Consider the following 27,530-nt stretch of genomic DNA (forward strand, 5'->3'; position numbering starts at 1 on the left):
GTGAAACCAACCCAATGGATTACAGTTTAAATGGTCTGGCATTGTGCTGTGAAGACAAGGATCACAATTATATTTTAAGCAATAAGCTGATGGTCAGCCATCTTGAACTCTTGGCATCAATCCTGGTGTGCGTGGTTGTTCTTTGGACGGGTTGAGGGATACAACAATTCGGAAGAGCCTTCAAATAATGTAAACATCCGAAGTCGGAAAAGGCAGAATTGAGATTAGTGAAGAGAGCAAAAAAAAAAAAGAGCATGATTAAAAAACGGCCCCGTCCCCATCGTCTCCCGCACTCCCAATGTTCCCAGTAGGGGGTTTCAAACACCTACTGGGCAGGCAAGATGGATCCTCTAACAGGAATGAAGCGGGAGAGGTCCTGAATGTAATTGGTCTCTCACAAGAGTCTTCTCTAAAAATAGATTCTCATAATGCATTTCGCCCACGAACACCTGATGAATGGCTACGGCAATTCTCCAATGTCCACTCTTCTAGCAGCTTTCAAGTCCCGCCTGCAGCACCTCTAAAAAGCCCCCCCCCCCCCCAGTACCTTGGTTGTGCAGCAGGGAGACGGGGGGCCGCGGCTGCAGCCCCCACAGCGACTCCACGCTCCTCTGCTCCTTCAGGTCCAGCAGCTGGATCAGGATGACCGGGTCGATCTCCAGCAGGCTGCTGCCGCCGCCGCCGCCCGTGCTGCAGGCCGGGCCGCCGCGGTGCAGAGAGCACAGCGCCGGGTTGGAGCCGCCTGGGCCAGGAGACAAGGGCACAGGGGGGGGGGGGGGGGGGTGACCGTCTACCTCGTGGAGTGGATGTTTCCCCAGTGGATGTTGCCCACCATTCTGCTGCGCTGTTGAACTTCTTCAAACTACGTCATACGGAGTTTGAAGAAGTTCAACAGCGCAGCAGAATTGTTTACGTACACGCGTTTCTTGTAACTACTTCTCGTATGGTCAAGGTCTGTTGTTGAAGCCACCTCAAAAACTGAGGCGGAGCCAGAGAGATACTGAACAGGATTTGCTTCTGGATTAGTTTTGAAAGACGAGACAGACTGGGAGCAATTGGGCTGTAATAGACTACTGAGCCCGTCTTATTTATTGGCATTATGAAGGCGGCCAGCCTATATGTGCCATCAGGATGAGTAAACTCCAGGCTGTTGTTACTGTTTTTGCAGTATGGTTATGTCTATGATGCAATGCACCCCCTTAATGTCTGGTCTTGCAATATCCATTGATCCACCCTGGGGAGTAGGGATGGGCAAAAAGATAATTTTCCGGGAATCAGTTCTTCCACAGTTCTTTCTTTTCCTTTCACTATCACGATTCGTTCGTTTGATTCGTTCGTTAAGTCAGATTACGTCATTTGACAGGGAATCCCCCCCCCCCCCCCCCCCCCCCTTTGCTTACAAGTATTGGGTATGCCCGCCAAATAAGGCTTTTTCACAGCCTGCCCTACCATAAGGGTAGAAGAAGAAATGAAAAAGTTGTCAGTGACGGTGCGCTCGGAAAACAAAAAAAGAGAATTTCTGTAGCATTGGCCTATACGACGCAGTTCGACCATTTCCATGGTCTGTAAAACAATACTTTATTAAATGCATGCAATTGCGTTGTAGAACAAAACGTATGAAGTGCTTGCATGATATTGAAGCCTACAGTGATCGTTAGTTAACTTGTGTGGCGGTGCCTTGTCATTCGTTTACCCATGTGCCATGGCAAAGTGATTGCTACCTGCTGTAGTACTCTCATTGGCTGAATCTTTGAGAACGTTTTAGACTCAATCAATATAAGGTCGCGGGGAGAAGGCGCTCGGTTCGTTTGTATATTTTATTTACGTGACCATATTTTTGTTTTGTTTAAAAAAAATATATGAATCAAATGAATTAATTCTCTTGTTTTGGGAATCAGTTCTTGTCGTTCACCTTCGGGATTCGTTCGTTGTGAACGAATCGTTCGCGACCGACCCATCCCTACTGGGGAGAGGCGGTCACACACCCCCTTCCTCCTCCTTTGACCACCCAAATCTCTGTTCCCCAGATCATCCCATATCTCTGTGCTGCATGTGCAACTGTACAGACTGCACTGTCAGACTGCCCTGGTGACGTCACCGGCTGTGGGGGGGGGATCCTCCATGGCTATGCACTAATGGCAGAAGTGGGGACTTTGTCAAAAAAACAATTCTTCAATGTGGATTCCCTGCAGGGTTGGGGCATGGTACCAGGGTAAATAGCGCCTACTCACACCGACCCTCACTGGCCTTTTTGTTTCAGTTTCACTTTAAGGCTAGGAGGCTTACTGTGCAATAAAGAACGGGCGTTTTGTATTCTCCAAATAAAAACTCTTTACATTTGACAGGAGGCTGGTTGGCGCGCCGTGTGATCGGATGAACAGCCCTGCTCTCCCCTACTGCTGCGCCGACAGCCAGTGATGCTTAAACACACGATGACTCATCCCATACTCCCCGGCAACACGACCACCACTGTTGGGAGGTGTGATCTCGAAAAGCACCACTTGCGCAGCATTAGCATTGAAAAAAAGAACACGGTAGAGAGAGAGCCGGGCTGCTACCTGTCGCGCCGGCCAGCTCCTCGGGGAGCTCTCCTTCTTCAGGGTCCAAATGGCTGCCAAACTCCACATCGTTCTCCCCTGACCTGCACAAAAAAATGTCTTCAATGTCTTAATGAAATATTGTTCTTCAATTTTATTCGTCGACTCAAGAGCAAAAGGACTCTTCTGCTAAATCCAAGTGCAAAAACCAAATCCTTTTTATTTCCCAGTTTGTGTATTAACTCTGCGTTGCATTAAGCCATGCGAGATTTGTTAACAGCCAACTGAAGGGCTAGGGCATGTCTGTAATGTTTCGTAGCGCAACATTTTGTTCATTTGTCCTGCCACCAGTATGTCCAGGGGAAATCTGTGATCACGGAGGAGAGCGGTGTCAAAGCTGCACTGGCGTGTCAGCCTTCTTCCAAAGAGCTTAGCTTTAGCAGAGCAACCGAGGGGAGGGGAGATGACTCACTTCATCAGCAGAGGGCTGTGAGTGAGTGGGCGGGATGGACAACAGCACAAAGCCGGACACACACACACACACACACACACACACACACACACACACACACACACACACACACACACACACACACACACACACACACACACACACACACACACACACACACACACACACACACACACACACACACACCTTATCGAACCTGTGGCAAGCGTACTTTGCTATAGCTGACCTCTGCTTCAGGCATTGGGTATGACCACTTTAGACCATAAACATTTATGAAATATCTGATATTGACCTGTGAACACCATCAAGCGATGTATCATTCAATAAAAAAGTCATTAGTCTGATGGGAGACATCAGTAACGTTCAACGTTAACAAACCGCTGGGTCTTTTCTGCATTACGCCGTTATATCAGTTACCTGGACACAATGACACATTTGACCATGTTTAAGATCATTGAAGACGTTTTGGTTCAGTGGCACATTAAGGCCGCCCTGAGCTCAGCCACTCACATGGTCTCCTCGTCGATGTCGTTCTCCTCCGTGTTGCTGGTGGCGGTGGAGCTGGCCGACGTGCTGCTGCCGTCCAGGGGGTTCACCTCCTCCTCCGTCAGGCAGTCCACCTCCAGGTCCCCGTCCGACAGCTCCTAGAAACATGGGACATCGGTTCGTACACAGCTGCCGAGCCACCCGACACAGCTTCAGACCCCAGAAGCAGAGGGGTGCATCCACTCACGTTGGAGTCGTCCTGCTGGGTCTTCTCGTCCTGCTCGCGCTCCTTGGCGTCGGTGGAGACCACCTGGAAGACGTCCTCGGTCTTCCCCAGGCGGGGTTCCCTCTCTGAGGGCTGCCGGCCCCCCCCGGGCCTCTGGTCGGGGGGCGAGGAGCTGCGCGACGTCTGCCTGCGGAACAGCTCGATGGCCAGGCGCTGGAAGGGCAACACACGTTCCCTCAGCACCTTTTGTTCCAGCACAACTGCATCCTTCTCTAACGACGAGCCCTGAGCTTCAGTGTGAAGCGGAACAACGCTGTGAGCCAGAATCCCAAAGCTAGCTTGTCAACTAAACTGTAATGTAATTCTCCCGAGCAGTATTTTAGGTTGTTCTCCTTACGATTTAAAGGTCCCATGGCATGCTACTTAATTGATGCTTTTATATAGGCGTTAGCGGGCCCCTAATACAGCAGTTGAAGACTCATTCCCAAAATTCAGCCTTGGTGCAGAATTACACCCACTACGAGCCAGTCCCACAATGAGCTTCCCACAAACGTGCCGCTTCTGTGTCTGCAGCTTTAAATGCTGATGAGGAGGAGAGAGGCGGGTCAAGACGCACCTCTTTGAGGTTGTTTATCTGCTGGATGTAGCTGGACTGGGCAGACTCCAGCTGGCTGATGTACCAGTACTGATCCCTGCACTTCTGGAAGAAGGTTGGCGAGCGGACCTGGTACCTATACCGCACCGTGGGGACAAGTATGAAACACAACCCAACGGGTCAGTCCACCAGTGGTGTGTCGACCCACAGACCTGTGCACCTCTTGAGATGGTGGCGGTCAAAAGAGAAAATGAGTTCTGTAGCACATGGTCGCTTAGGGTTTCCTTTGAAAGCCCCTCTAGGCGTCACCAACAGGATGGGCGATGCGACCCACCGGAGAACCAGGGCGTCCGTCTGCATGTTGAGGTAGCCCTCGCTGGCCAGGAGGTCCAGCCTGAAGAAGCGGTTGTAGCCCCAGCACTCGCCCACCTCAAAGTCCGAGGCAAACTCCCGGATGATGTTCTTGGCGGGGTCGCTGGAGGCCTGGTGGACCATCTCCACGCGGTATTCATACCTGGACGCAGACAGGCATGCATAGTTAAGGCTTTATTCCACTTCACAATATATAGATTCAATTTCGTTAAAAGCATTTACCACGACATCCGCAAGAGTTTGAGAATATTATTGAAAACGCATGGGCACGCCGGGTCAGTAGGTGGCCGTTTAACGTCCTAAAGATGCACCATAGAAGAACGCATGCTCAATACCAATGAGACAATAATTGCTATGTTTTTCAAAAGCTCAGTTATAGTGACCACAAACCCAATTTTCGTGTGGACGGCAGGAATGCATTAAAAAATATACATGTAAGGCATCTTAAGACAAACCCAGAACCGTCAAACAGAAGAAATAAACTGCAATTGAGGTACTTTGATGTTTCAGGTAGTCCAGCTGACAGCTCCAGGAAGACCGACACGTAGTTACCACGGACCACCCCGTTCCCGTCCTAGAAAACACAGACAGACAAATGTATGACCTACAGGACGGCGCCCCGGTCAACACATTACTCCGTTTGCTGCCTCTCACATACCAGACTCAATTTCACAGGGTTTGGTTTGTAGGGGCAAGGCGTACCACACATGGGTGGTGGTGTAACGGTACACAATAGATGCTGGTGGCTACTCACGGGATATACTTTCAACCTCCAGCACAGCCCAGAGATCTGAAGGGGAGGGCTGTACACAGGGTCTGCCCTCTGCCTCAGGGTGCTACACGCATGCACAGCACAGATACACACATCACAGACACAGAGACACACCAGTTGTTGAACACGTTATTGTCAGTCGACAAGATTTCATCAAGGTCCATTGGGATAAGTTCATTCATAATTACAATACGATTGTTTGGTATGGCAATGAATCCCCTTCACAAATCCTGAAACTTAGTCCCTGTCGTCTCATGGTGAGTGACGCATTGATTGTGATCCTGTGATGAGAGGGATGGGGCGAGGGCGTTTCCCTGCGACATCCCAAAATGGTTGTATAGTGGGTAAAATAGCACATTTCATCCGTTTTGGAACCTGGCTGCTAGAATGGCACCTCTGCTAGAACGCCTTGCTGCCTCGGACTGAGGTCACGACTATCCTGACCGTGTTATGTGTATGGGGTACATCATAATGCTAGTAATACAAAGGGATTGGGGACTCTGCCACCATACATCCCAAAACTATGTTAACCTTCCGGTTACTAGTCCACCCAGTTGACTAGTAACCAGTCTGGTTGACCAGTTCCGGTTACCAGTCGACCCAGTTTGCTGCATTTGACAGTCAATCTAGTTGACTGGTAACCGGAAGGTTAACATGTTTTTCAGAAGTATGCAGGCTGAGACCCCAATACCAGGTGAGACAGTTGTTTAGGAGGTAGAGCGGGTTGACTGGTAACATGGGAGAAATGTACTCTTACATTCAACGACAATGTGTTATTTGATCATGCCTATACGTTACATGAAGTGTGGAGAAACATTGAGTAACCAGTACCACTCTCCCCCAAGCACAGCTTTAGGATGTGAACGAGTACAGTGGCCTATGGACCAACCCCGAGCTTGACATGTTTAACGTACGGTATGTAGCTAGCGTAAATACGGTGAAGGCCCCGTTTGCGGACCCGGGGGTACAGTACATCTCCACTTAAGGGAATAGTACATGGGAGGAAGTAATGATGTATGGATGGCGTACGTGCAGAATGAAGATATAAGTAGGGGTCCAGCAGTGGCTCTTCAGTTCTTTGTCAAACCAACCCGGCTCTGTTCTTACTTGCTCCCGAGTAATAATAAAGTCTTTAGCTTTCATGATTCAGACTTCTAGATCTCTCTTATTTTGTTAAAGTGTTAATGCGGTAACTGGAAGGTTGCGAGTTCGATCCCGGCTCCACCTAGAGTGTCGAGGTGTCCCTGAGCAAGACGCCTCCCCCTAACTGCTCCTGACGAGCTGGCTGTTGCCCTGCGTGGCTGATTCGCCGTCGGTGTGTGAATGAATGGGTGAAAGTCACTTTGGATAAAAGTGTCAGCAAAATCCTCTAAATGTAAATGTAATGAGGAAACACTTACAAATCCGAGGAAACACTTACAAATCCGAAAAAACACAGATCTTGCTAAATGTTAAAATCGAGTTTAGTATTTTTTCTGAATATCATTACATTACTGCATTTGACACGTTGACAACCCCTGAATTCGTTCCACTTATATCTGGTTGAGAAATGAAATTAGACATTCTAAGAAAGGTCTTAAATGGTACTAAAGGGCTGAAGTGACTCGAATCAAACAAGAAGTTGATTGATTTGACTATAGAAATTAAATAAAAGAAACATCAAACTGACTCACCTAAAGTTGGCGAGGACAAAGGTGCTGGAGTCGTAGGCGGGGACCAGCTCGCTGTGGGAGAGGAGACGTTAAACCTTTCTGCCTTAACTTCAATACATCAACGCAGAATACAAATAAAATAAGAGGGTTAGGGTAAGCTAACCTTTTTAAACTGAATCAACTAAACAGAGAGCATTAAAGACATTTTTGGGCAACAACCTAGTGTTAATGATTAGGTGAACGTTCCAACAAGGACTTGACTGTAGTCACACATAACAACTCAATATGTGGTCTGTTTATTCATGCTGCATCTCAAACAACACATTCAAGGTGGCTGACCCAGCATCACCCAATTGTGTCCGTTCCAAAATAAGGCTATGGAGTTCACTGTTTTAAGGACGTTATTATATCCAATTTAGAATTGGGCCTAGGCAGAAGAACGTTATTTAAAATTTCTGATGCTTTTTCCTGATCTCATTCAAGGCAGTGCACCATTATACTTTCTACTTGTATGTTTTCAGTTTGAAATACATCATTTTCCAGACATACTGGTCCATATGACATGCCCAGGACTTGTTATGCATCGTTCCTGATGCAGGTCACAACTTGTGTCGCTACCAAATATACATGATGTATTTAACTGAAGTATAGACCGTATTCCAGTATTCAATTTCCGTAACTTAATTACCACGCCCGTTAACTAAATACAGCCAAGACATTGAGTAAAGCAAATGGTTTTGTCATTATATGTTACATTAAAGATTAAAAAAGAATGTAATTGCTAATAAGATTGTAGCGGAATGGAGTCTTACATGGCTATGTATCAATGCTGTTAACGAGAAGACTGTTGACCTCGGATATCAAATGCTAAGCTAGGTAATGCTTGCTGTTTTAGTCATGTTCTTTATTTCATATTAAAAACTGCATAAAAAAATTGTAAGTCAAAATATAATCGGAGATATCCCAAGTCAATTAGAAAGTGACGTCTGGGCGATAGTAATACTCAATTGAGTATTGCATAGGCTGACATGACCAGCGGATCCAGAAATGTCTTTGGGCAGACGAACTATGTGAGCCTTTGGTAGTCCATTCCCCTCTCAAGGCTACCTGGTGAAGTCCGGTGGGACCGGCGTGGTGACAAAGGATTGCATGGGTTTGCGGTGGACCTGCTGAAACATGAGCAGGATCTCGGGGCTTTTGGAAATCAGCTCACTCTTACTGCAGGAGTGGAGCTGTGGAGAACATTAACAAAAAGAGGAGATCATCATCTTAAGTATACCCACTCTGAGTGGTTAGAGGGAAGCCTACCTGCTGGCTCTTACCAGGTGGACAAGATGGCAAGGGCTAGCCTGCCTACGCAGTGAGAGGTTTTATTCTCTCACACCATTAGTTATGTTCAGAAACCGTACAAAAAAACACCAGAGAAGACATTCAGTGAAGATGGCCGTATTCACGTACACTTGCCCCCCGATTTGAGTGGATGAAATAATGTGAGTGAGTGAGTGAGTGAGTGAGTGAGTGAGTGAGTGAGTGAGTGAGTGAGTGAGTGAGTGAGTGAGTGAGAGATGAGTTCATGAGTGAAAAGACACAAGTCGGACACTTTCCGGCACCGTCTTGCTAATTAAACAGGATGCACTTTTTCAGAGGGACAAGTGCAAAGGGAATTACAAACCTGATGCTCCACTTCTTGTAGGAGGGACTCAAGCAACTCAGTCTCCTGTGTCAGCGAGGTCTTCTGGCCTTGTAAGAAGAAGTGAATCTTGTTAATTCTGTGGTATACAAAACACTTTGTCTGACATTTAAAAGGCGAAACGATTCAGACTGTGGGCTGGTATGCATTACCACCGACTTGTCCCTTAAATTGTGAAGTTGTTCTTGTGTTCTTCCATGTTTGTGTGCGTCCGGACACTTGTGCTCGGGTGGGCCTTCATTAGTGCCACTGCAGACGACATTTAACGATTCCCACTCGCTACTTTAAAATACAGCCATGCTCAAGGCAACGTTGGCAGCGCCTGCGCCATCACCAGGCAACAGAGAAGGGTTTTAAATAACCGGGGAGAGGGTGTGGTGTGTGTGATTACACGGTGGAGCCGAGGCTTACCCATCAGGGTGATGAGCTTGTTCTTCAGCTGGTTGTCGAGCCGCGCGATCATCATCTCCACGGCGTTGCGGATCTCACGCACTCGCTCGTCCTTCGCCCCGCGCACCGCCTCCACGTTCCTCTCCTGAGCAGAGCGACAGACGGACAGGGCGACAGACGGACAGGCCACACTGGTGAGGACGGGCCTGCCTGGTGAGGACGGCCCGATATGAGACACCATGAAAACACGCCTATTCAACAGACAACCTTTCAGGAGCTGTGATTTGAGAGCCATTAGTAAGAAATGCCGTCAACATCGATCAGCTATTACCTTGCCGATTATGCGTCTTTTATACTTGGACCACTTTTGTGGATGCCTTAGGTTCTACAGAACTCTTAAATGACAGTGGCGGACCGCATTGAGCCTAGGAGCTGCTCTCCAGACAGACACTGTCAAACCTCATTCTACCATTGACCTTTATTAACGGCAAGGAGATGTTATTATTCTTGGTCAATTCAAAAACATAATTAGCAACACTGGACAGTACGAACACTTTGTTAACGGTACATTTCAGAAAAGTACAGACTGTGGGCAAGCCAACGGCAGATTAGTTACGCAACTTCTGCGAAACCCTGATTTAGGAATCTCTTATTTGCTAATGTAGTTTGTAATGGTTTTAAAAGAAATAATGTGGACAGGTATAACGTTTCTGAGCATTGCTTGGCTTTGATTACGTCATGGATATGGGCAGTAAGGTTCCCCTCAGTATTTATAAGCTCTTCTGTTATGTTACAACTAATGAAGGTAAATATTTTACCTTCATTGCTGAGAATTTGTAATTTATATCTTAACTTGGTTTCCATGGTTACCCATAAGCCCCTGCAGACAGCTGAACAAGTATAAGAAAAAAAAAAAAAGCTTCCTTGGAAAAAGATCCCCTTTAAATCCAATAGGCTTCCTGTCTATAGGCATGGAAAGTTAATCAACACATCCAATCAGAATCAAGTATTCACCAAAGCAAGCCATTGTATAAAGGATCAATAATACAATATCACCATCTAGAGGCAGCAATTTGAACTACACTTAGCGCCTGAGCGAAACAAGGAAAGTTAAACCACACACACACACACACACACACACACACACACACACACACACACACACACACACACACACACACACACACACACACACACACACACACACACACACACACACACACACACACACACACACACACACACACACACACACACACACACACACACACACACACACACACACACACACGTCGAGGTGGAGGGTTTACCACTTCCTGGACCAGGCTGATGAGCTCCATGAGCCGGCGGCGCAGCTTGGCCACCTCCTCGTTGACCTTGGTCACATGCTGCTCATAGATCTCCACCAGGGGCTTGAAGGTGTGGCCCCCGTGCTGCAGGGGGGGTGGGACAAACACGCTCAGTGGCTACCTACTAGAGAGCGAGCATTGGTCCTGAAGGGAGTTCATGTCATAATGGCTCAGTTTAAAATGGATAATTTAGGCCCAATCCCATTTCTACCCCTTACCCCTCCCCCTTGTTTTGAAGGGGTAAGGGGTAAGGGGTAGAAATGGGATTGGCCCAATCCCATTTCTACCCCTTACCCCTTCCCCTTACCCCTTCAAAACAAGGGGGAGGCGAGGGGTAAGGGGAAGGAGTAAGGGGTAGAAATGGGATTGGGCCTTAATGTGATTACTGGAGAATCAAGGCTGTCTTCAAAGTTTGAATCAAGTGAATCAGATTACAGGCTGTGATTAATCTCGATGAACCACAGGTTTTAAATACTGCCGTTTGAGGGGGATGATAATAACTTAAATGCTGTGGGAATAATAGAAATGCATTAAAACTAGTAAGGAAGAAGAGAACCGTTACACTGACTCATTTATTGTATGTACAGAGGAATGCATACATTCATACCACGAAAGGGGATAGTTAGGAAGAGTTAATGCTTTAGGTAAACTCCAAAAGCATACATCAGTGTAATTTGTTGACCATAGCCGTCCAGCAGCTATTAGCGAGTGAAAAGCCCCGTGTCCATTCTAAGGGTTGCCGTAAGCGCCACAGCTAAACTGAGACCGTCTAGACACGAGGGTAGACTTAATCTGTGTTATCTGCAGCTGGCCGCTAAGTAATGCCAACAGGACGTCATCTTAAGTGAAATAGTACAGGATACCATCACTTTTTCTTCCTCGTTTCCCTATTGCCGTCTGGCACTAGTGGAATAAGTATTATGTATTATTAGTAGTGCTGTCAGTTAAACGCGTTATTAACGGCGTTAACGCAAACCAATTTTAACAGCGTTATTTTTTTTTCTTTGCCTCAAAACAAAGAAGCAGTAGCCTGACTGCTATGTTCAAGGCAGTATGTTTGTATGTTCATCGTTTAATGCACTATAGGCTTTTTTTTTTGTATCGTCCTGTTTTGATCAGTATATGCCAATGTTATCAATAAAAAAACATTTGCACAAGGCAAGCCGATGCACTTCTCCATGTTGATAAGAGCATTATAATGAGAACAATTAATGGGACGAAGAAATCAAGGGATATTTAGCATAGAAAAATTAGTGAACTATGCCATTAATACGATTAATCGCGATTAAATATTTTAATCGCTTGACAGAACTCATTATTAGTAAATTAGAGAGTGCATCAAATCGGCTTATTGTTATTCAACTAGGACTAGGGGACTAGAGGCTGATGGTTGGTGCGGCTGAGCTTGGATCTTTGAGTATAGCAGCGCCCAGGGTAGCTCCGATACTAGAATGCACTCTGACACTAGGTTAACCTCTGAAACTCTGACCCTGACACTAATTTCAACTTTGATGCTCGTCTGATATGGGATTAATGGCTATGCCGATACTGAGCCCTTTTGAGTTGTTGTGAACTTGTGGCTAAATGCTCTGGTAAAATATCCATCTCAAGTAGACTGCACCTGCATGAGCAAATTTAGTTTTGTGTGTTGGTTTGAAATGTGTGTCTTACCATGCCTCCCCAAAGAGCACACTGGTGGCAGATGCACTTCTTACAGGTCCAGCAGAACACACTGAGCTTCTCATGGTGGTTTTCGCACCTGGACAGGACACACCTCAATGTGAGCAATCATGCTAGGCTATGGAAACTCTTATGTCCAATTCTATATATATAATAATAATAATAATATATTAGGGAAGTATATAGATTCATTGCATTGAAAATTCCTCTACTTAATTAATTATTGTTTGTCCCACAGGGAAGTGCCAACCAGCAAATCACCAAATTGCCTTGAAAAAAACAAAACATTGGACAGGGCCGCTATGAGGAAGCAAGGAGGGGAGGGGGAGAGGTGGTTGGGAGCCTCTGGGGGGGGCCTCACTTGTCCTTGTCGTTCTCCTCGTGCTTGGAGAGGCTGCAGAGCTGGAGCGTGTCGAGCTGCTGGGTCACCTCCTCGGCCCAGCGGCAGTTCACCAGCTCCCTGAGCTGCAGCGGAGCCCTGGGGACAAGAATCCCCGCGTTAGGACTTCATGCACTCACAGCAAGCCCATCCATCACCTGACACTCTACTATACTACAAGCTACCATCTGTTAAGACTAGAAGAAACAGCACTCGGGTTTGTGGGATCACCCCGTTTCTGATTTCATTGACACTTCAGCAAGTACAGTGGGGGCCTCAATGAGGAATACGACTGGCAGCGAACCTAACTCATGATGTTACCATTGGTGGACTGGAGCTTACCTGCAGTGTGGGCATTGGGCTCTTTGTTCAGTCAGCCAACGCTTTCCAAAATAAAGAGGACACACAGGTAAGTGACAGGTATGTCACTTTCAGTAACAAACAGGGTCATCCACGCGTTGGCAACACAAAACTGAAAAATAAGCCGTTTTATTATCAACGCTCTTCAACAAGGTTTGGCATATGTAACATAGCCAAACAACCGAAGGGGATACAGCGTTTAACTCTTCAAACATGTTTCAGGTCACAAAGTTAGGAAGGCCTTTGACTTATGGATTGCGCTTGTTTTGGTACGTCAAAAAAAACTGGAATCGGATCGGATCCGCTTAGAAAACGCAGCGTCAATCACGGTTTAGGTTGTAATGGATGGAACCTTGATGCGTAAAGTTGGAGAATCCCAGCATCGAGCCAGACAAGACGCCAAAAGCTGTTGACGCGCTGAGCGCTGGAGACACACGCCAAGCGGTAGTGGGGCTTACCCGTATGCAGCTGAAGCAGCAGAGCTTGGAGCAGTGGGGACAGAGGCGGGCGTCCCTCAGCTTCTCCATGCAGATGAAGCAGCGGAATACCTCTGCAATACTCTGGAGACACACATGGACAGAGGCCAACTGCAGGGGCATTCACCCAGTACATCCTCCCATGAGAAACATTCATTTCTAAAGGCCCGGTCACACCAGGCAATACATTGTGAAATCCTTCTCTTATATGGCTTGTGTGGCATAGAAGCTGAAAACCCGTTTTCTGCTAGTTTCTGTATTTCAAACATTCACCGACAAACGAGCTTGGCACACAACACTTCTATCTGAAAGGCTACTTAAAAAACACCAACCTCAGGCCAGTGTGCCGAGCATGTGGGTGGTTATTGCCAAATCAGTGCTGGCCTACTTCTAAAGTAGGGTGTTGGTGTTTGGGCAGAGTGCATACACAGTTGTGTGTGATAATTGATTGTTGCTGACAATGTCAGACTGGACTGAGATGTTACTCTACCGCCACCTGCTAGCGGATATTTAGCAAGTTGGAAAAATCTAAAATATGTAGATGTACAGTGTACACATGTAGTAATTTTATTTCATGAAGCTATATTAACCATAACGAAGTAATTCAGACTTTTGGTTATTTTGGAACATGTTTAAAATAACTCATCCATTAACATGATCCTACTTCAGTTTCAATGGGAAAATGTATCTGTAGAATGTACGTTTCTTAACCCAATTTAATATTATCAGGCTTTTAAAATGTGCTTGCAATATGTAGGCCTAATCATTTCATTAACAGTAATAGTATACAATCCAATTAAACGATGTGCTGTGATATATTGACATTCTAAAGGGTAACATGACATACATTTTCAAAGCATGCATTTTTGATTTTCATTCATAAATGATGTTGCGACATATTGCATTTTATATAACCTTTCTTCCAATCAATTCTTATAAAATACAATAATTTACCTAAACAGTAAAAACATAAAAATAATAATCGTTCCCTACAATGCATTTATACACACCTCAACACTTTGTTCGTCCATGTCGGCAACTTTAAGTCCTTCTAAATTAAGGGGGAAATAAATAATTTACAACAAGTTAGAGTTGTCATTCAAATTTACATTACACATTGACACACGTCAGCCACATTACATATTAGCAAAAAAACATTTGAAAAGCTTAAGAGGGTGAGACCCCAGCATCTTGGTCCATTACTATAGGGTAAGGCCCCAGCATCTTGGTCTATTACTAAAGGGTAAGGCCCCAGCATCTTGGTCAATTAATAAAGGGTAAGGCCCCCATCATCTTGGTCCATTACTAAAGGGTAAGGCCCCAGCATCTTGGTCTATTACCAAAGGGTAAGGTCCCAGCATCTTGGTCTATTAATAAAGGGCAAGGCCCCAGCATCTTGGTCCATTACTAAAGAGTAAGGCCCCAGCATCTTGGTCTACTACTAAAGGGTAAGGCCCCAGCATCTTGGTCCATTACTAAAGGGTAAGGCCCCAGCATCTTGGTCTATTAATAAAGGGTAAGGCCCCAGCATCTTGGTATATTACTAAAGGGCAAGGCCCCAGCATAATTTGTTGTTAGTGGTTACGAACCAACCTGTAACAATACGCCAGTTCCAGTTCCCCCCAATTAAAATCAATTGCAATAAAACGGGTCTTTATCGTGAACGGACGGAGCATGACCAAAAAACACAGTGATATGATGATACACGCCGTGCGTTACAGTTATGACCCAATCAGTTACCTCGGAGCGGTGATGACACTAGCTGGTAGCTAGGGTACCTCACGGTGATGACACTAGCAGCGGTGATGACACTAGCTGGTAGCTAGGGTACCTCACGGTGATGACACTAGCAGCGGTGATGACACTAGCTGGTAGCTAGGTTACCTCACGGGGATGACACAAGCTGGTAGCTAGATTACCTCACAATGGTGACACTAGCTGGTAGCTAGGTTACCTCACGGTGATGACACTAGCTGGTAGCTAGGTAACCTCACGGAGCGGCTAGAGCTACCGGGGGGTTCTGCAGACGGTGCAGCCGTTAACCGTCTGTTAACCGTTATCCGTTAGAACCCCTCAGACGCGCGCTGTGCCACCGGATAGCGTCGCGTTAAGACTCCGCTGTACCTGGAGCTCGGTGGTGTTTCTCCAGGTCCTCATACACCAGTATCCCCTGTATCATCAGTCTCTTACAGCCGCACCACCGCACTCATTAACATGGTCGGCAGCCGCTGGGGAAGCTGGAGACAGGACACACTGACCACACTTCCGGTTTCACAACCCGGCCTTCAAAATAAGAGGCCCGGATGGTATAAAGTAGGTCACTTTTCAAAGTAAAAGAGGACAATTTGACAACACAATACAATACTACTTTATTCTCCACATGTCGTGCAAAATATAAAATCGTCATCCAAATATTCAAAGCAGAATCTACGGAAGAGGATTAGGGCCATAAGAACAAAAAAATTGTTGACTATTAACTCTATTCTCAGAATTCTGACTCTAAACTCAGATTCGGATTTTAATCTCAGAATTCTGAGAAAAAGTCAGAAATCCATAGTTCTGACTTTAAAGTCAGAATTCTGACTTTCAAGCAAGAATTCTGAGCATTCTAAAGTCAGAACTATGGAATTCTGAGAATGAAGTCAGAATTCTAACTTTAATCTCAGAATTCTGAGCATTCTAATCTCAGAATTACAAGATTTATAAGCATTGTAAACTTGTAAACAAACCTATTTTTAGACATCCTGCCAAGACAGGACCCAATGAGTAATGCATATAAATAAGGGTGTATGCTACCATTGCATGGGAGAGAGAAAGGTAACTAAAGCTGATGGTTGATCTTTGAAAGAAATAGCCCAAAGGCTAAATCCAGAGTTCGACAGAGGAAGGGAAGGAGAGATTTTTAGATGCCCTTGGTGCGGTTGAAAAATAAGGCTATCTGCATTGAGACACTCAAACCTTTTTTTATTGGACAAGATCAATCAATAAACTGAGTGTACACCCAGTCACTAACTAAATGCAGTGGACCAAATGCCTCAACAACCCATTGTTTGTAATTCTGTTGAAAGAATGCATTTTAAACTTTGCATTTAATAATTATTAATCATAGCAGCACACTTGTGACAGCAGGGAGGTCAGTACCAACACATTATAGACATGCACTTCAAATCAGTTTGGTATTTTGAATAAAACAACCAATACACAAAAAGAGAATTTGAAGTCCACTCAAAATTGTTTACATTTATAAACAAATAACTGCAACCAAAAATACAGAATCATGATACATTTTTACAAAATGTGCAACCACTAAAATAGCATTAATTTATCTATCAACCTTTGATCACTTATGTACAGCTCAAGAATTACAAGCAGGATTCCAACACAATCAATTCTAACACATGGTTTATCACTGAATGTTTGCCTGTGCCCATACTTTCCCACCAATCCTTTGTCTAACAGAATGATATTTGTGAAAATGTAAATATTGTTATGATTTTGAAATTGCAATCTGAAAAAAAATGCAACAGACCATGTAATTCAAATAGAAACCCAGGATTTACAATTAAGACACTTTTGTTATCTTTTCCCAAAAAAAAGCACTTGGTTTTACCCATGATAAAAGTGACTATGGAAACTGGGGGCTGGGTCTATGTTAAGGGCTTTAAAGGCCTTCCCCTGCCATACAACATTTTCACATAGTGTATAGCGGCGTCTCCAACAGGAAGCAGCTCTTATTCTGACTGTCATACTTGCACAAATACAATTTTCCCTTTTGACTTTCACAGGAGTTGCAGTAGCACAAAACATTGTCTAGACTATTGTATTTGTAATGCATTCATTGTGTCGACACTTGAGATTCCATTGAGACTTGAGATGAAGACGGAAGCATATCCGTCGAAACATGTCAAGGTAAAGAAAATAACATCTACCAATAAATGTGTCTGTGATAAAAGAAAACTATAAATATCTAGACTATTGTAGTTACTCTGTTTATTTCTGCTTGGGAAAGGGGTAACAATTCCCCTATCTCAGTGTAATTTTCAGCCAGTATAGTGTCCTGACTTCTTGCTACTTCTTGGAAATTCTCATTACAAAAAGAGAAAAAATATTGAACAAACTAAAATAATACAATGATTTAATGGTTGGGAGGACCAACTGATTGATAGCATGAGTCTACATTGCTTTCCATGCAGAGACTCATTCAGAACTACAATACCCTACTGACTTACAACTAATGGTCAAACCATGTCAGGTCTTGGGTCAGGAGTGTCAAGCAACATTAGTGTGAGGTTAGAATCAGTGGCTTTAGCATGCCATTACTTCCCCCCCATCATTATCTACAATTATAGGACAAATCAGGGCTTGGGGGAGTGAGTTTCAGTTGATGACCAAGCAAGGAGTGTCGCAGTGTGCAGTATTTCAAAAGCAATTGCCTGCGCCTGGGGAAAGTGTAGCCATCAACAAAGCAATGACAATGTAGACTAGATGAAGATGAAGAGAAAATGCACTTAGACGTGGAAACCAAAGGATGAACCGATATTCATGGCCAAACCCAAACTTGGATATCTGTATTTTCCCATGAGGCTCTAGCTTATCTTATTACCACTCATCACTTTGACAAGTGGGAACAAATCGAATGTTAAAAAAGGAATAAAATCTGGCCATGCCTTGATAAAACTGATTACTATCATTAGCTTTACCTGTTTGAGGTGAATAAGAAAATGTTTCCTCAAACACCTGTGAGGAGGGATTTCAGATTTTAAGTGGGAGTTTCCACCTCTTTTAAAAAAGTCCCATGAAGAGTAAACAGTAAAAGGTAATAAAAAATAAATAATAATTCATAATTGAATAATTATGTCTTTGTTCAACTCTATCTCTTAAATTATCTCTGTGATTCAGGTTTTGAGCCTTTAAATAATTTCTCCTGGTGGTGTTATCCTAGTGAAGCACGTTGTATTGCCATTCTGAAGGACAAGCGCTCTATAAATAACCTTTGATTGACTGAATAGTTACCTCTATGAAGTATTCCTATTAATTTGTAAAACGAAACACACTAACATTATTATTAACAATCTCTTGAAGCGATACCGGCTTTGCAATGAAATTCCCACTTGAGTACCAATTCAACTCATGAATCGCTCCCACGCCCTTCCTCCTCCTCCTCCTCCTCATCGTCAGGGCCCTAGCCAGCAAACACCTGGGGCGTGAGCGGCGGGGGCAGCCGGTCCGTCTCGGCGTTCTCCGTGTCGATGGCGGAGGCGGGCGGGGGCCGGACCTCCAGGGGGTACCTCTCCAGGATGTCCTGCACCTCCCGCCGCACGCCCTCCTCCCAGGACACCAGCTCCTCCTGCAGGCCGCGGGCCCCCTCCATCAGCCGGTCCTGACGCTCGCTCAGGCCCGACAGCTGCTCCAGGCTGTGGTGGAGCTGGGCCAGCGCCGGGTTCACGGCCACGGAGCAGGCGGCGGCGGCGGCGGCGCCGCCTTGAGGGGAGGGCCCGGCCTCCAGGGGCCAGCCGCCGTTGTCGGTGGGCCGGCGAGGCGAGGCCTGGCCGGACATGTAGCGCTCAAACTCGTCGGTGTCCAGGTTGAGGGACTGGGCGTCCAGCTTCTCGATGAACGCCACGGCGCAGCACTGCAGCAGACCACGGGGAAAAGACGCCAGACACGTTTTGTGAGGTCAGATACAAGGCCCTGTCCCGCTGCAAAGTCCCGGACTCGCTGCCCCAGGCCTCTGGAACTCTCTCCCACTAGCCATCCGTATTATAGCGTCTCTCCCCACATTTAAATCCTCCTCCCAAACTCACCTGTTCTCACTCGTCCATCACACTCAACTCCACCCACCCGCCAATTTAATAAATACGTTGCATTGTTAATTTGAAAAATGTGTTTGTTTTTAACTTGTATTTTGCTTATCTTAACTGTAAGGCAACCTTGAGAGTTGTTGAAAGGCGCCCTGAAATAAAATGAATTATTATGATAGCTGCATTACATATAACATAACATGAACTTCTAGCATGTGCACACGAATGCTGCAGATCAAAACCAACAGGTCCAGCTGTTATCCTTGTGAGGTATCAGGATCACAAACCCCCATCAGAATTCAGTTAAAAAAAACAGAATCAGGCTTTACTCTTGTTGCCCATCCCTGACCCACGCCCATTGAGGACAGACAGCTGTGGCCCATCCCTGACCCACGCCCCCCTGGAGACAGCACACTGACCAGGTTGGTGAAGTAGTAGCCGTCCTCGCCGGTCATCAGCCGGCTGGGGTTGCAGAAGCGCGTGATGTACTGGATGTTGGACTGCAGCCGCGGCGGGTTGGCCTTCAGCACGATGTAGATGAGCGCGGGCAGGAAGTCGTCGGCCGACGCCGGCTCCTTCTTGGTGATCTTGATGGCGCTGAAGATGTGCTTGCTGCACTGTGTGATGCACGCCAGCTTGTCCCGCGGCACCCGCTTGGAGTCCATCTCGATCACGTCTAGAGGAGAGGGAGGCTGGGTTTAACAAGGACGGCGCAGCACAGGAGTGGGGCCGGGTTGGCTAGAACACTTTTGAAAACCATACAGTTAGCAACTACAACAGTACATAACAATTTACTAACGGAATAATATATATTACAGGCAAACTAAATATAAGGAAAATATTCTACAGGTTGGAAAAACGAGTTATACTAAAAACCAGGTATCGAACAAAACAGTAGATTAGCAAAAAAGGCCATCTGATGACTATAAAACACAAACAACTCACTAATCGTAATCAATAATATATTAAACTATTATAAATATTATTATTTAAGGGTAAGGAAATATGAGAACCTGTTTCACAGCTTGCTGATATGACCAGTTACTGACCCGTTATTGCTTTGACAACATTGTCCGACACTTCAGGGATCTCCTCGTCCATGGACACACACAGCATTTCAATGGTCACCCAGTGCAATGCCCTAGGACACACACACACACGCGCGCACACGCGTAATTATCACAGTTTTCTGAAGAACGTGCCGTCAAATGATTTAATAGTCTTTAAACATAAATCAAAAAATATTATTATTAAATTAAGACAAATACCCATATCACATAGAGTTTTAGTTATTTTGGGTTTATTTTAAGTGGCTTTCATACCTTATTCTGTGCTGCGTGGCAAGGTCCTTTTTCTCATCGTCGGTGGTTTCCGGGCAGAAGACACTCTTATACAGACGAGTCATGATGTACTTCTCCACCTGGTCCATCACCCTCTCTACAGACTCAGACGAGCCTGGAGGTCAAAGGGAGCTCTTTAACCACTGAAGGTAAAGAAGGCTAGTCTCCTGAGGCCAGCCTGATCGAACCAGTTCACATTCTGTTTCTCTGTGCAGATCAGACTGGTCTCAAACCAGTTAGGACAATCTGCACTAGGGGGAGGGAGTTTCGAGTTATTGACAAACAAATTAAAACAATATATATTTAATGAAAGAGAACGAATAACGAGGTTAAAAGATCATTCATTTGCACAGAATGCTTTTCATATTGGAGAACATGTTTTTGAGAGAGCGAGCGAAGAGAGCAATAGCGTCACCAAGTTATTTGATCTGACTGGCTGGTTCTTTTTGAAAAATGCAAGGCTACGCCATATGTGGAAATCAATTGCTGCCTAGCCAAGGCCAGACTGATATTCACAGAGAAACACAAACTTGGATATGGTCTCACAAGGCTTAAAAGTTACTCAAAAACTAAAGGGTCTTCAGCTATGGTAGAAACGTTAGGGAAATCATCTATCAGCAGTTGTTTTCAGTGTAAGATGTCCAGCTATATTTAAGCTGTTAAAGGACCCATCAAGGTACAATGTTGAGTCCTGGGGGGGGAAAAATACATTTCAAAGTGGAACGGCCCACTTTCCGATCTCCAGTCCATGCAGCAGAGCGAATTCAAATCCCCGGCACAACGGCCGGGGGTCTAACGCCGTAATATATAGATCAACTATAACCGCATTTCACATTAATCGCAAATATCCCGCTGCTTCGGGTTTTCCTTTGTAGGCCCGTTGAGAGGAGGAGCGGGCGAATCCACTGTCAGTGCGTGTGCAGTGTATCAGTGATACGCGGGTTTATCCAATAAGTGGTAGTGTTCCTGCGCACCATTGGCATGTATGCGCGCTTGTCTCTGTGTGCGTGTGCGTGTGCGAACGAGAATGACGGGGAGAAAGAGTGCTATGCAGAGATGAATGAACGGAACGATATTTACATTTCAAAATTGTGTAAAAAAAGAAAAGAAAAGGAAAAAAGAATCAATTTGTGGCACTTGGGTGTTGATTCTGTTGCGCTGCGCCACACATTGGTCTATGTATGGGAAACACTGTAGGCCTACTGGAAAAATGTTTCTTATCATGGGTTTCAAACTAGAATCTGAGTAGGTTCATCACAGATGGAAACCTTTCCTAACAGACCTTTGAAGTGGCTCATCAGACGATCCGACAAGTTCTGGTAGAAGTCTTGGACGCACTCGGACAATTCATCTGCACCAAGGTCCTGCTGAAACGATGGGGGCAAACCCTTCATTAAACCGGGGCTGGCGTCATGCTTCATGGGACATTATTGGAGGTGGGTAATGGGCTCGACCTTCTTGTTGGCTATGCACTATTGCAAGTGGGGAATGGGCTCTACCTTCGCGTTGGCCATGCTCTATTGGAGGTGGGGGGCTCTACTTTCTTGTTGGCCATGCTCTATTTGAGTTGGGGGGGCTCTACCTTCTTGTTGGCTATGCACAATTGGAGGTGGGGGGCTCTACCTTCTTGTTGGCCACGCTCTATTTGAGTTGGGGGGCTCTACCTTCTTGTTGGCCATGCTATATTGGAGATGGGGGGGGGCTCTACCTTCTTGTTGGCCATGCTCTCGATGAAGGCCCGACACTGCTTATGGATCTCCCGGCCTGGTCGCTGCATGGTCTTCAGGAACTCCATGAAGTCCTTGGAGACGCGGTCCGTCTCCAAGCTGGCCTTCCGGCTGATGGACGGGCTGGAGGTCTTCCCCTCGTGGCCCTCTATGGAGTGAAGAGCAGCCAGAAGATATTACCACATTGTCTTTCCTGGTCGTCAACTACTTGAATTTCTAGTTGGCCGATACCTCAGGGATTAAAGATGAAAAGCAACAACCGGCAAATCTCTCTCTGCTCTGCAAAGAGAAGGTACTCTTCCAAACTCGACCGAAAGCACTCTCTCTTTTGAGTGGTGTTTTAGGGCATCCAATACAGAGATCCCCGGTTCGCATTTGGCAGAATAAAGAAAGTAACCTACTCAAAGCGACGCATACAAATAGAGGATGTTAAGATGAAACATTTGTAGAGGCATTCATATCTGGTAACAGAATAACATTTCTACTTTAAGCACTAGTGCGTCGGAAACAATGCTACCGTTAGAAGGTTATGTGCATGTTAGGCGGCAGAGCAAAATGGTATCACTAGGCAGCCCTACGCCAGCATTAACACATTGATGCTGGTGATTTCTGAATAGTTTGAGCAGTCAAACTATTTTAACTTATTAATTAATGGATTATGTCTAAGCGTTACAAAACGTGTCGACGACAAATCAAAAGTGGGTGCCTAACGCCATCGTTCAAATAGTCAATAGATCTGGATTCTATGAATGAACGATTGTTGCTGTATGTCTGCGGAGTGTATTCAGGATGCATGATGGACTGTTCAGACAGACTGTGGGATACCGACCTCTCAGCCTAGCCACCAGCGCTGCGGGCACGGCGACCGTTTGGGGGGAGGGGGAAGGAGGGAGCGGGGGTCGGTGGTGAAAACAACGAACAGAATGGGTAAGTAGCAATCAAAAGGAAAAACAACAAGAGAAATCAAAGTGAAAACACAAAGCATAACCAATCTGAATCAAACTTAGAAGATGCATAGAGGAGTTTAAAGACAGAAGCTAGCACCACACCAAAGGATGTGCAATTCAAGAAAAGCCCTGCATTCCAAGAGAAAACTGAATGGATTCACAACTTAAAATCTCCCCCAGTCTCCGTTCCTTCTCAGGACTTCTTCCTTGCTAATTAAGCTTTTTTTCAATCTGGGGGGCTAGGGCTAGGTGGGGGTCATACATTTAGAGACTTCCAGGCTGTTACTTTGATTAAGGGCTATACAAATAAATGTGATTCAAATTGAAAGTATATTTGGATGTACTTTTTCGTTGGCTTGCCTTTGTGTGTTTACATTATTGCAATCAACATGGCAACAAGATAAGCATATACACACTCTAGTCTAAACTGCTTTTCATAGCGCAAAGCGGGCCGCAGAAGATCCTAAAGCTAATACCCCCTCGTACTGAATCGAGTATACATTTTGAATCGAAAATTCAATTCAAGAATTTTAATATATTAGAATCCGGATCGAATGAGCCAAACCCCTACAAGAAATGGCAAAATATTATTTTCCAAACTCATTGTGCTTCATTGAAAAAAACCTCACTGGCCACCTGGCTCAAACTCATTGGTCACTGCCAACTGGCTCAGCCCTCTCTGAAGCATCCCGCTGACAAGCTTGTCATGTGATTGAATATGGAGAGCCTCTCAACATATGCCTTCAATCTGAGTTGATGCCGTTTACATACAAACTCTAACAAACGCTTGCTAAGCAGCAAAACATTTGCATATGGATTTCTTTAGAATTCTTCAATTGAGACGGAAATCGCATTGAGATGCCACTAAGCCACGTCCTTATAGGACCAGCTGGGTTATATACATACACATACACAAACACACAAACAATGTAGCCCTGTGAATGAGACGTGGTTCACCCATGACCCGATGCTAAACCCATGATGTTACAATCTTTTGCTTTTTGCCTTGAGCAGGCTCGTCTACAGTATGCAAACCGAGTCCAAATCACTGTTGTATTCGCTATTTCATGTAAAAGAGATAATAGACCCAGAGGAGTCATCATAGGACAAACACAAGTGTCACTCATAACACTAGTGATGGGTCTACCCCTTAATGTACCATAGTAGACTACACTAGTGAATGCCACTAGGACTAATGCCAGGGCTTTGTCAAACTGAGCCCTGCCTACATATGTGATGTGAATGGCTACACGTGTGTTTGTGGGGTTCTGTTTAAAAGGGGTCCATCGGTGAACCAAGAGGGAGTGGAACCCCACAGCAGCCTTAGAGCCGTTACCTTCGGTAGGAGAACCCATCTCCCACGAGGGGGAGAAGATCCCTCTCCAAGCCCTGAGGGTCCTGTCCTCCCTCTCAACAAGCCCTGCCAACAGCATGGAGGGAGGGAGGGAGGGAGGGAGGGAGGGCCCGGATGCGAAGCAACAGAGAGAGGGATGCAGAGAACGCAGGGGCAAGCGATAGAGGGGAGACAAAGTGATGACGCACACAGAGCCACTAAAACCAAAAAGGTAAAAGGTTTGTCATTTCATGTTTAGCCCCAGGTGAAGTTGCATGGTGTGATCACTTTGTATGACCGTGGCCTGGACGAGACTATACATCGTTATCGTACGACCATAAAGCAGTCCCACTAATTTGATGATATATTATCAAAATCAATGGGTCTGGATGTGGCAGAACAGAGAAACCGTGTTGGTTTTGGTGAACAAAATGAATGAAGAATGGAGAATGTGGTGTTGGGCACAATTCAACATCTGATGGGATGGATTCAGCGGAAGCCCAGAACAGATACATTTCTTGTCCCCATCCAAAGCACAACCTTACCCAAGCCAGGAAACCCAATGGAAATACAGGCAGTGCTTTAAGGAGCGTTTAATGTGGAGTAACGACGTGGCCTGTGGAGCGTAAACGGCCCTCTGGGTGTGGCCCCGCCATCAGGGAGCTCACAGTAAACCGTGCCCACGTGCTTTGGGAGGACTTGGCCCTCATGTGGCTACTCTAGGTAATACAGCACTGGTCCAATAAGAACGTCTCGGATCCCAACCATCCCAGACGCAGAGAGAAAGAGAGTTAACCCAAACCTCTCTTACACCAGGAGAGAGGACGAATGACGCACAATAACAAGCTGTAATGTCTTTAATATGGTGTCCAACACACGATGTCCGTTTACAAAATATATACAGTATTCGACGGTAAACATCTCTTTATCACAGGATCCCTGTGAAAACGTGTATAAGCTGAGTACCCTCATCCATTTCCGTACTGGTGGTTTGTCTTTCTTATACCCCCGATCAGTGTCAATGTTTGCGGTGCCGTACCTTTCTTGGGGGCTATGCGCGCGGAGGGGCTGAAGAACTTCTTCACCGTGGTGACTTTACGCATCTTCTCGTTGGTCTTCTTCTCCTCAAACTTGGAGAAGGGGGTCAGGGCGGCATGGGGCGGGGTGGCCTGGGCCTGGGGCTGGGGCCCGGGCTGGCTGGAGGGCCCCTGGCTGCTGGCGTAGGCCACCTCCTCTTCGCGCTGCAGCCTGCCCAGAGCGACGTTGCAGGATTTAGCGTTCGCATGACCGAGCACCCCCTGACGAGGCATACCCTTTCTGTGTGGAGTTTCTAATTCAACTTATTATCTATACTTTTTCTGTGAATGTTTCTGACTGTGCAACACCCCGAGACGGCAAAGAAACAGACACTACTTACTTCTCTGCGAAGGCCCAGTCCTCCTGGATCTGTCTCTCCTTTGCTCGCTGGTACTCCTCCCGCCAGCACTTGGAGCACAGGCCCTGCCAGGCTGCGTTGCCATAGTAACCACATCCCTTCTTGCAGAGCAGCTCCGACTGGTCCACGTGGATCCCGCGGCGCTCCGGCTTCTGGCTCATCTTAGGCCGACTCGTCTGGTGAGAACATGTTCAAATGGGGTCGTATCCTTGACCATAACGGTTTGTTTTACATGAAGATGGAACTGTCTTGAGAAAGGCCACAGTATTCAATTATGATATCAGCATTACTGTGCTCACAGATTACATGTTGAGACATGACCGTTTTGCTAATGGATGGGTGGTTTGGAATGGGGCATCGTTATGAAACAGCATTGCATACAAACACCAATTCACAAATGAGTTAGAAGAGTCGAATCAGGTGTCAGATTGAGGGCAACCCTATGACACGGGGACAACACTAGGGGTCCTGACCCTCCGAAGGAAGGGTCATGCTGCATGACAACACACTGAGTAAACAGTGTGCGCACTGCGGCCTCGACACATATATAGGCGCCCTTTCACAGGCCTGCATATCCGTAAATAACAGTCAAATGTGACCGTTTTTCGACTCTTATCAGGGAACAATGTCGTCATGGTGAAATAGAAAACGCTCAGGCTATGTATTAATAACAATCAGGTGTAAACTACAACGTTAACGTTTGGCTTGCAAGACACCTATGCATTATCGTGCCACGGTCTCCTGCATGAAGTCTTCGATAAGTCGATCACTAGCATTTCTCGACTATCCGACGAACAATGACTTTGAAATCACGTAAGATGATCCCTTACCGCCCTGGCAGAACGCTGTGAAGGACAACAATGCTAGCAATGCTAGGCTAATGCAAAACGTCAACAATCAACGCCTCTTCCGGTTATGGTAATGCTGCGTTCAGGATCACGGTGAAATGTCCGCCTTTGCATGCACGTCGACACGATGAATTATGTTCGTATTTGGTTATTTTGCTATTGCATCTCTCCATCCATTATAAATCGCTTTATATATATATATATATATATATATATATATCCTAAAAGACAAATAGTCAATAGTAAACTGGTTGCAAGTACTGAATCAGAAAATAAATTCAAAGTTAGCTTCTGAAATGCCTTTCATTCTGCTAAAGACGACTCCAAAGCCAAAAATGTTCCTGAATCCTCGGACGCCAGCTTTCCGAGTCGGTAGTCGGAAATCTCCCAGCTTTCTGGTGGCATTTCTCGGAGGCACGCCCCCATTTTGTCTTCATCTCTCGGAATTCTGACAGCAGACCGAGAGCAGTGATGACGCTCTGAACAAAAATTGCTGCGCCCGTAAAGAGATTTATTTTCTTTGTATTTGCACCACGTTGGTCATTTAAAGGTTGATTTTAAATGCTCTTACACACTTGATTACATTGCTACTTTATTCCGGTCACCGATTTATGCATTGCACGGTCTTGCTGTGTATGCTATACTGTACAATAATGTAAAGTT

General features: G+C 45.7%; 2 protein-coding genes across 9 annotated transcripts in view; both read right to left on the reverse strand.

Annotated features, from left to right (window-relative positions):
* The window catches only part of trim37 (tripartite motif containing 37), a 21,833-nt gene extending 6,134 nt beyond the window's left edge, over positions 1-15,699 (reverse strand). The window contains exons 1-19 of the mRNA XM_060056220.1: positions 15,177-15,699; positions 14,447-14,487; positions 13,419-13,520; positions 12,943-12,983; positions 12,583-12,699; positions 12,213-12,300; positions 10,503-10,625; positions 9,214-9,337; positions 8,785-8,852; positions 8,220-8,344; positions 7,134-7,184; positions 5,443-5,524; positions 5,186-5,262; positions 4,651-4,830; positions 4,338-4,452; positions 3,743-3,934; positions 3,520-3,653; positions 2,559-2,641; positions 492-742 (exon numbers count right to left, since the gene is read on the reverse strand). Coding sequence (XP_059912203.1) covers positions 492-742; positions 2,559-2,641; positions 3,520-3,653; positions 3,743-3,934; positions 4,338-4,452; positions 4,651-4,830; positions 5,186-5,262; positions 5,443-5,524; positions 7,134-7,184; positions 8,220-8,344; positions 8,785-8,852; positions 9,214-9,337; positions 10,503-10,625; positions 12,213-12,300; positions 12,583-12,699; positions 12,943-12,983; positions 13,419-13,520; positions 14,447-14,467 — 1,974 coding nt within the window. The 5' untranslated portion in view covers positions 14,468-14,487; positions 15,177-15,699. The remainder of the gene's footprint in view (positions 1-491; positions 743-2,558; positions 2,642-3,519; positions 3,654-3,742; positions 3,935-4,337; positions 4,453-4,650; positions 4,831-5,185; positions 5,263-5,442; positions 5,525-7,133; positions 7,185-8,219; positions 8,345-8,784; positions 8,853-9,213; positions 9,338-10,502; positions 10,626-12,212; positions 12,301-12,582; positions 12,700-12,942; positions 12,984-13,418; positions 13,521-14,446; positions 14,488-15,176) is intronic.
* A 680-nt stretch (positions 15,700-16,379) lies between these two features.
* Positions 16,380-27,001, reverse strand: rabgef1 (RAB guanine nucleotide exchange factor (GEF) 1). 8 transcript variants are annotated; one of them, XM_060056388.1, is made up of 12 exons: positions 26,850-27,001; positions 26,002-26,195; positions 25,624-25,832; positions 24,588-24,671; positions 23,134-23,154; positions 22,286-22,452; positions 21,860-21,941; positions 20,560-20,692; positions 20,287-20,378; positions 19,657-19,913; positions 16,986-19,068; positions 16,380-16,944 (listed from the first exon to the last, which is right to left on the reverse strand). In XM_060056388.1, the coding sequence occupies exons 2-11, from the start codon at positions 26,178-26,180 to the stop codon at positions 18,619-18,621; spliced, it is 1,674 nt and encodes a 557-aa protein (XP_059912371.1). In that variant the 5' UTR covers positions 26,181-26,195; positions 26,850-27,001; the 3' UTR covers positions 16,380-16,944; positions 16,986-18,618. The 8 variants fall into 8 exon arrangements, with proteins under 8 accessions (XP_059912371.1, XP_059912369.1, XP_059912372.1 ...); XM_060056386.1 differs by having other exon boundaries at positions 21,860-21,944; positions 26,850-27,000; XM_060056389.1 differs by lacking the exon at positions 24,588-24,671 and having other exon boundaries at positions 21,860-21,944; positions 26,850-27,000.
* Between the last annotated feature and the right edge of the window lie 529 nt (positions 27,002-27,530).

The sequence above is a fragment of the Gadus macrocephalus genome, chromosome 7 (genome assembly GCF_031168955.1).
Source record: "Gadus macrocephalus chromosome 7, ASM3116895v1".
NCBI lineage: Eukaryota > Metazoa > Chordata > Actinopteri > Gadiformes > Gadidae > Gadus > Gadus macrocephalus.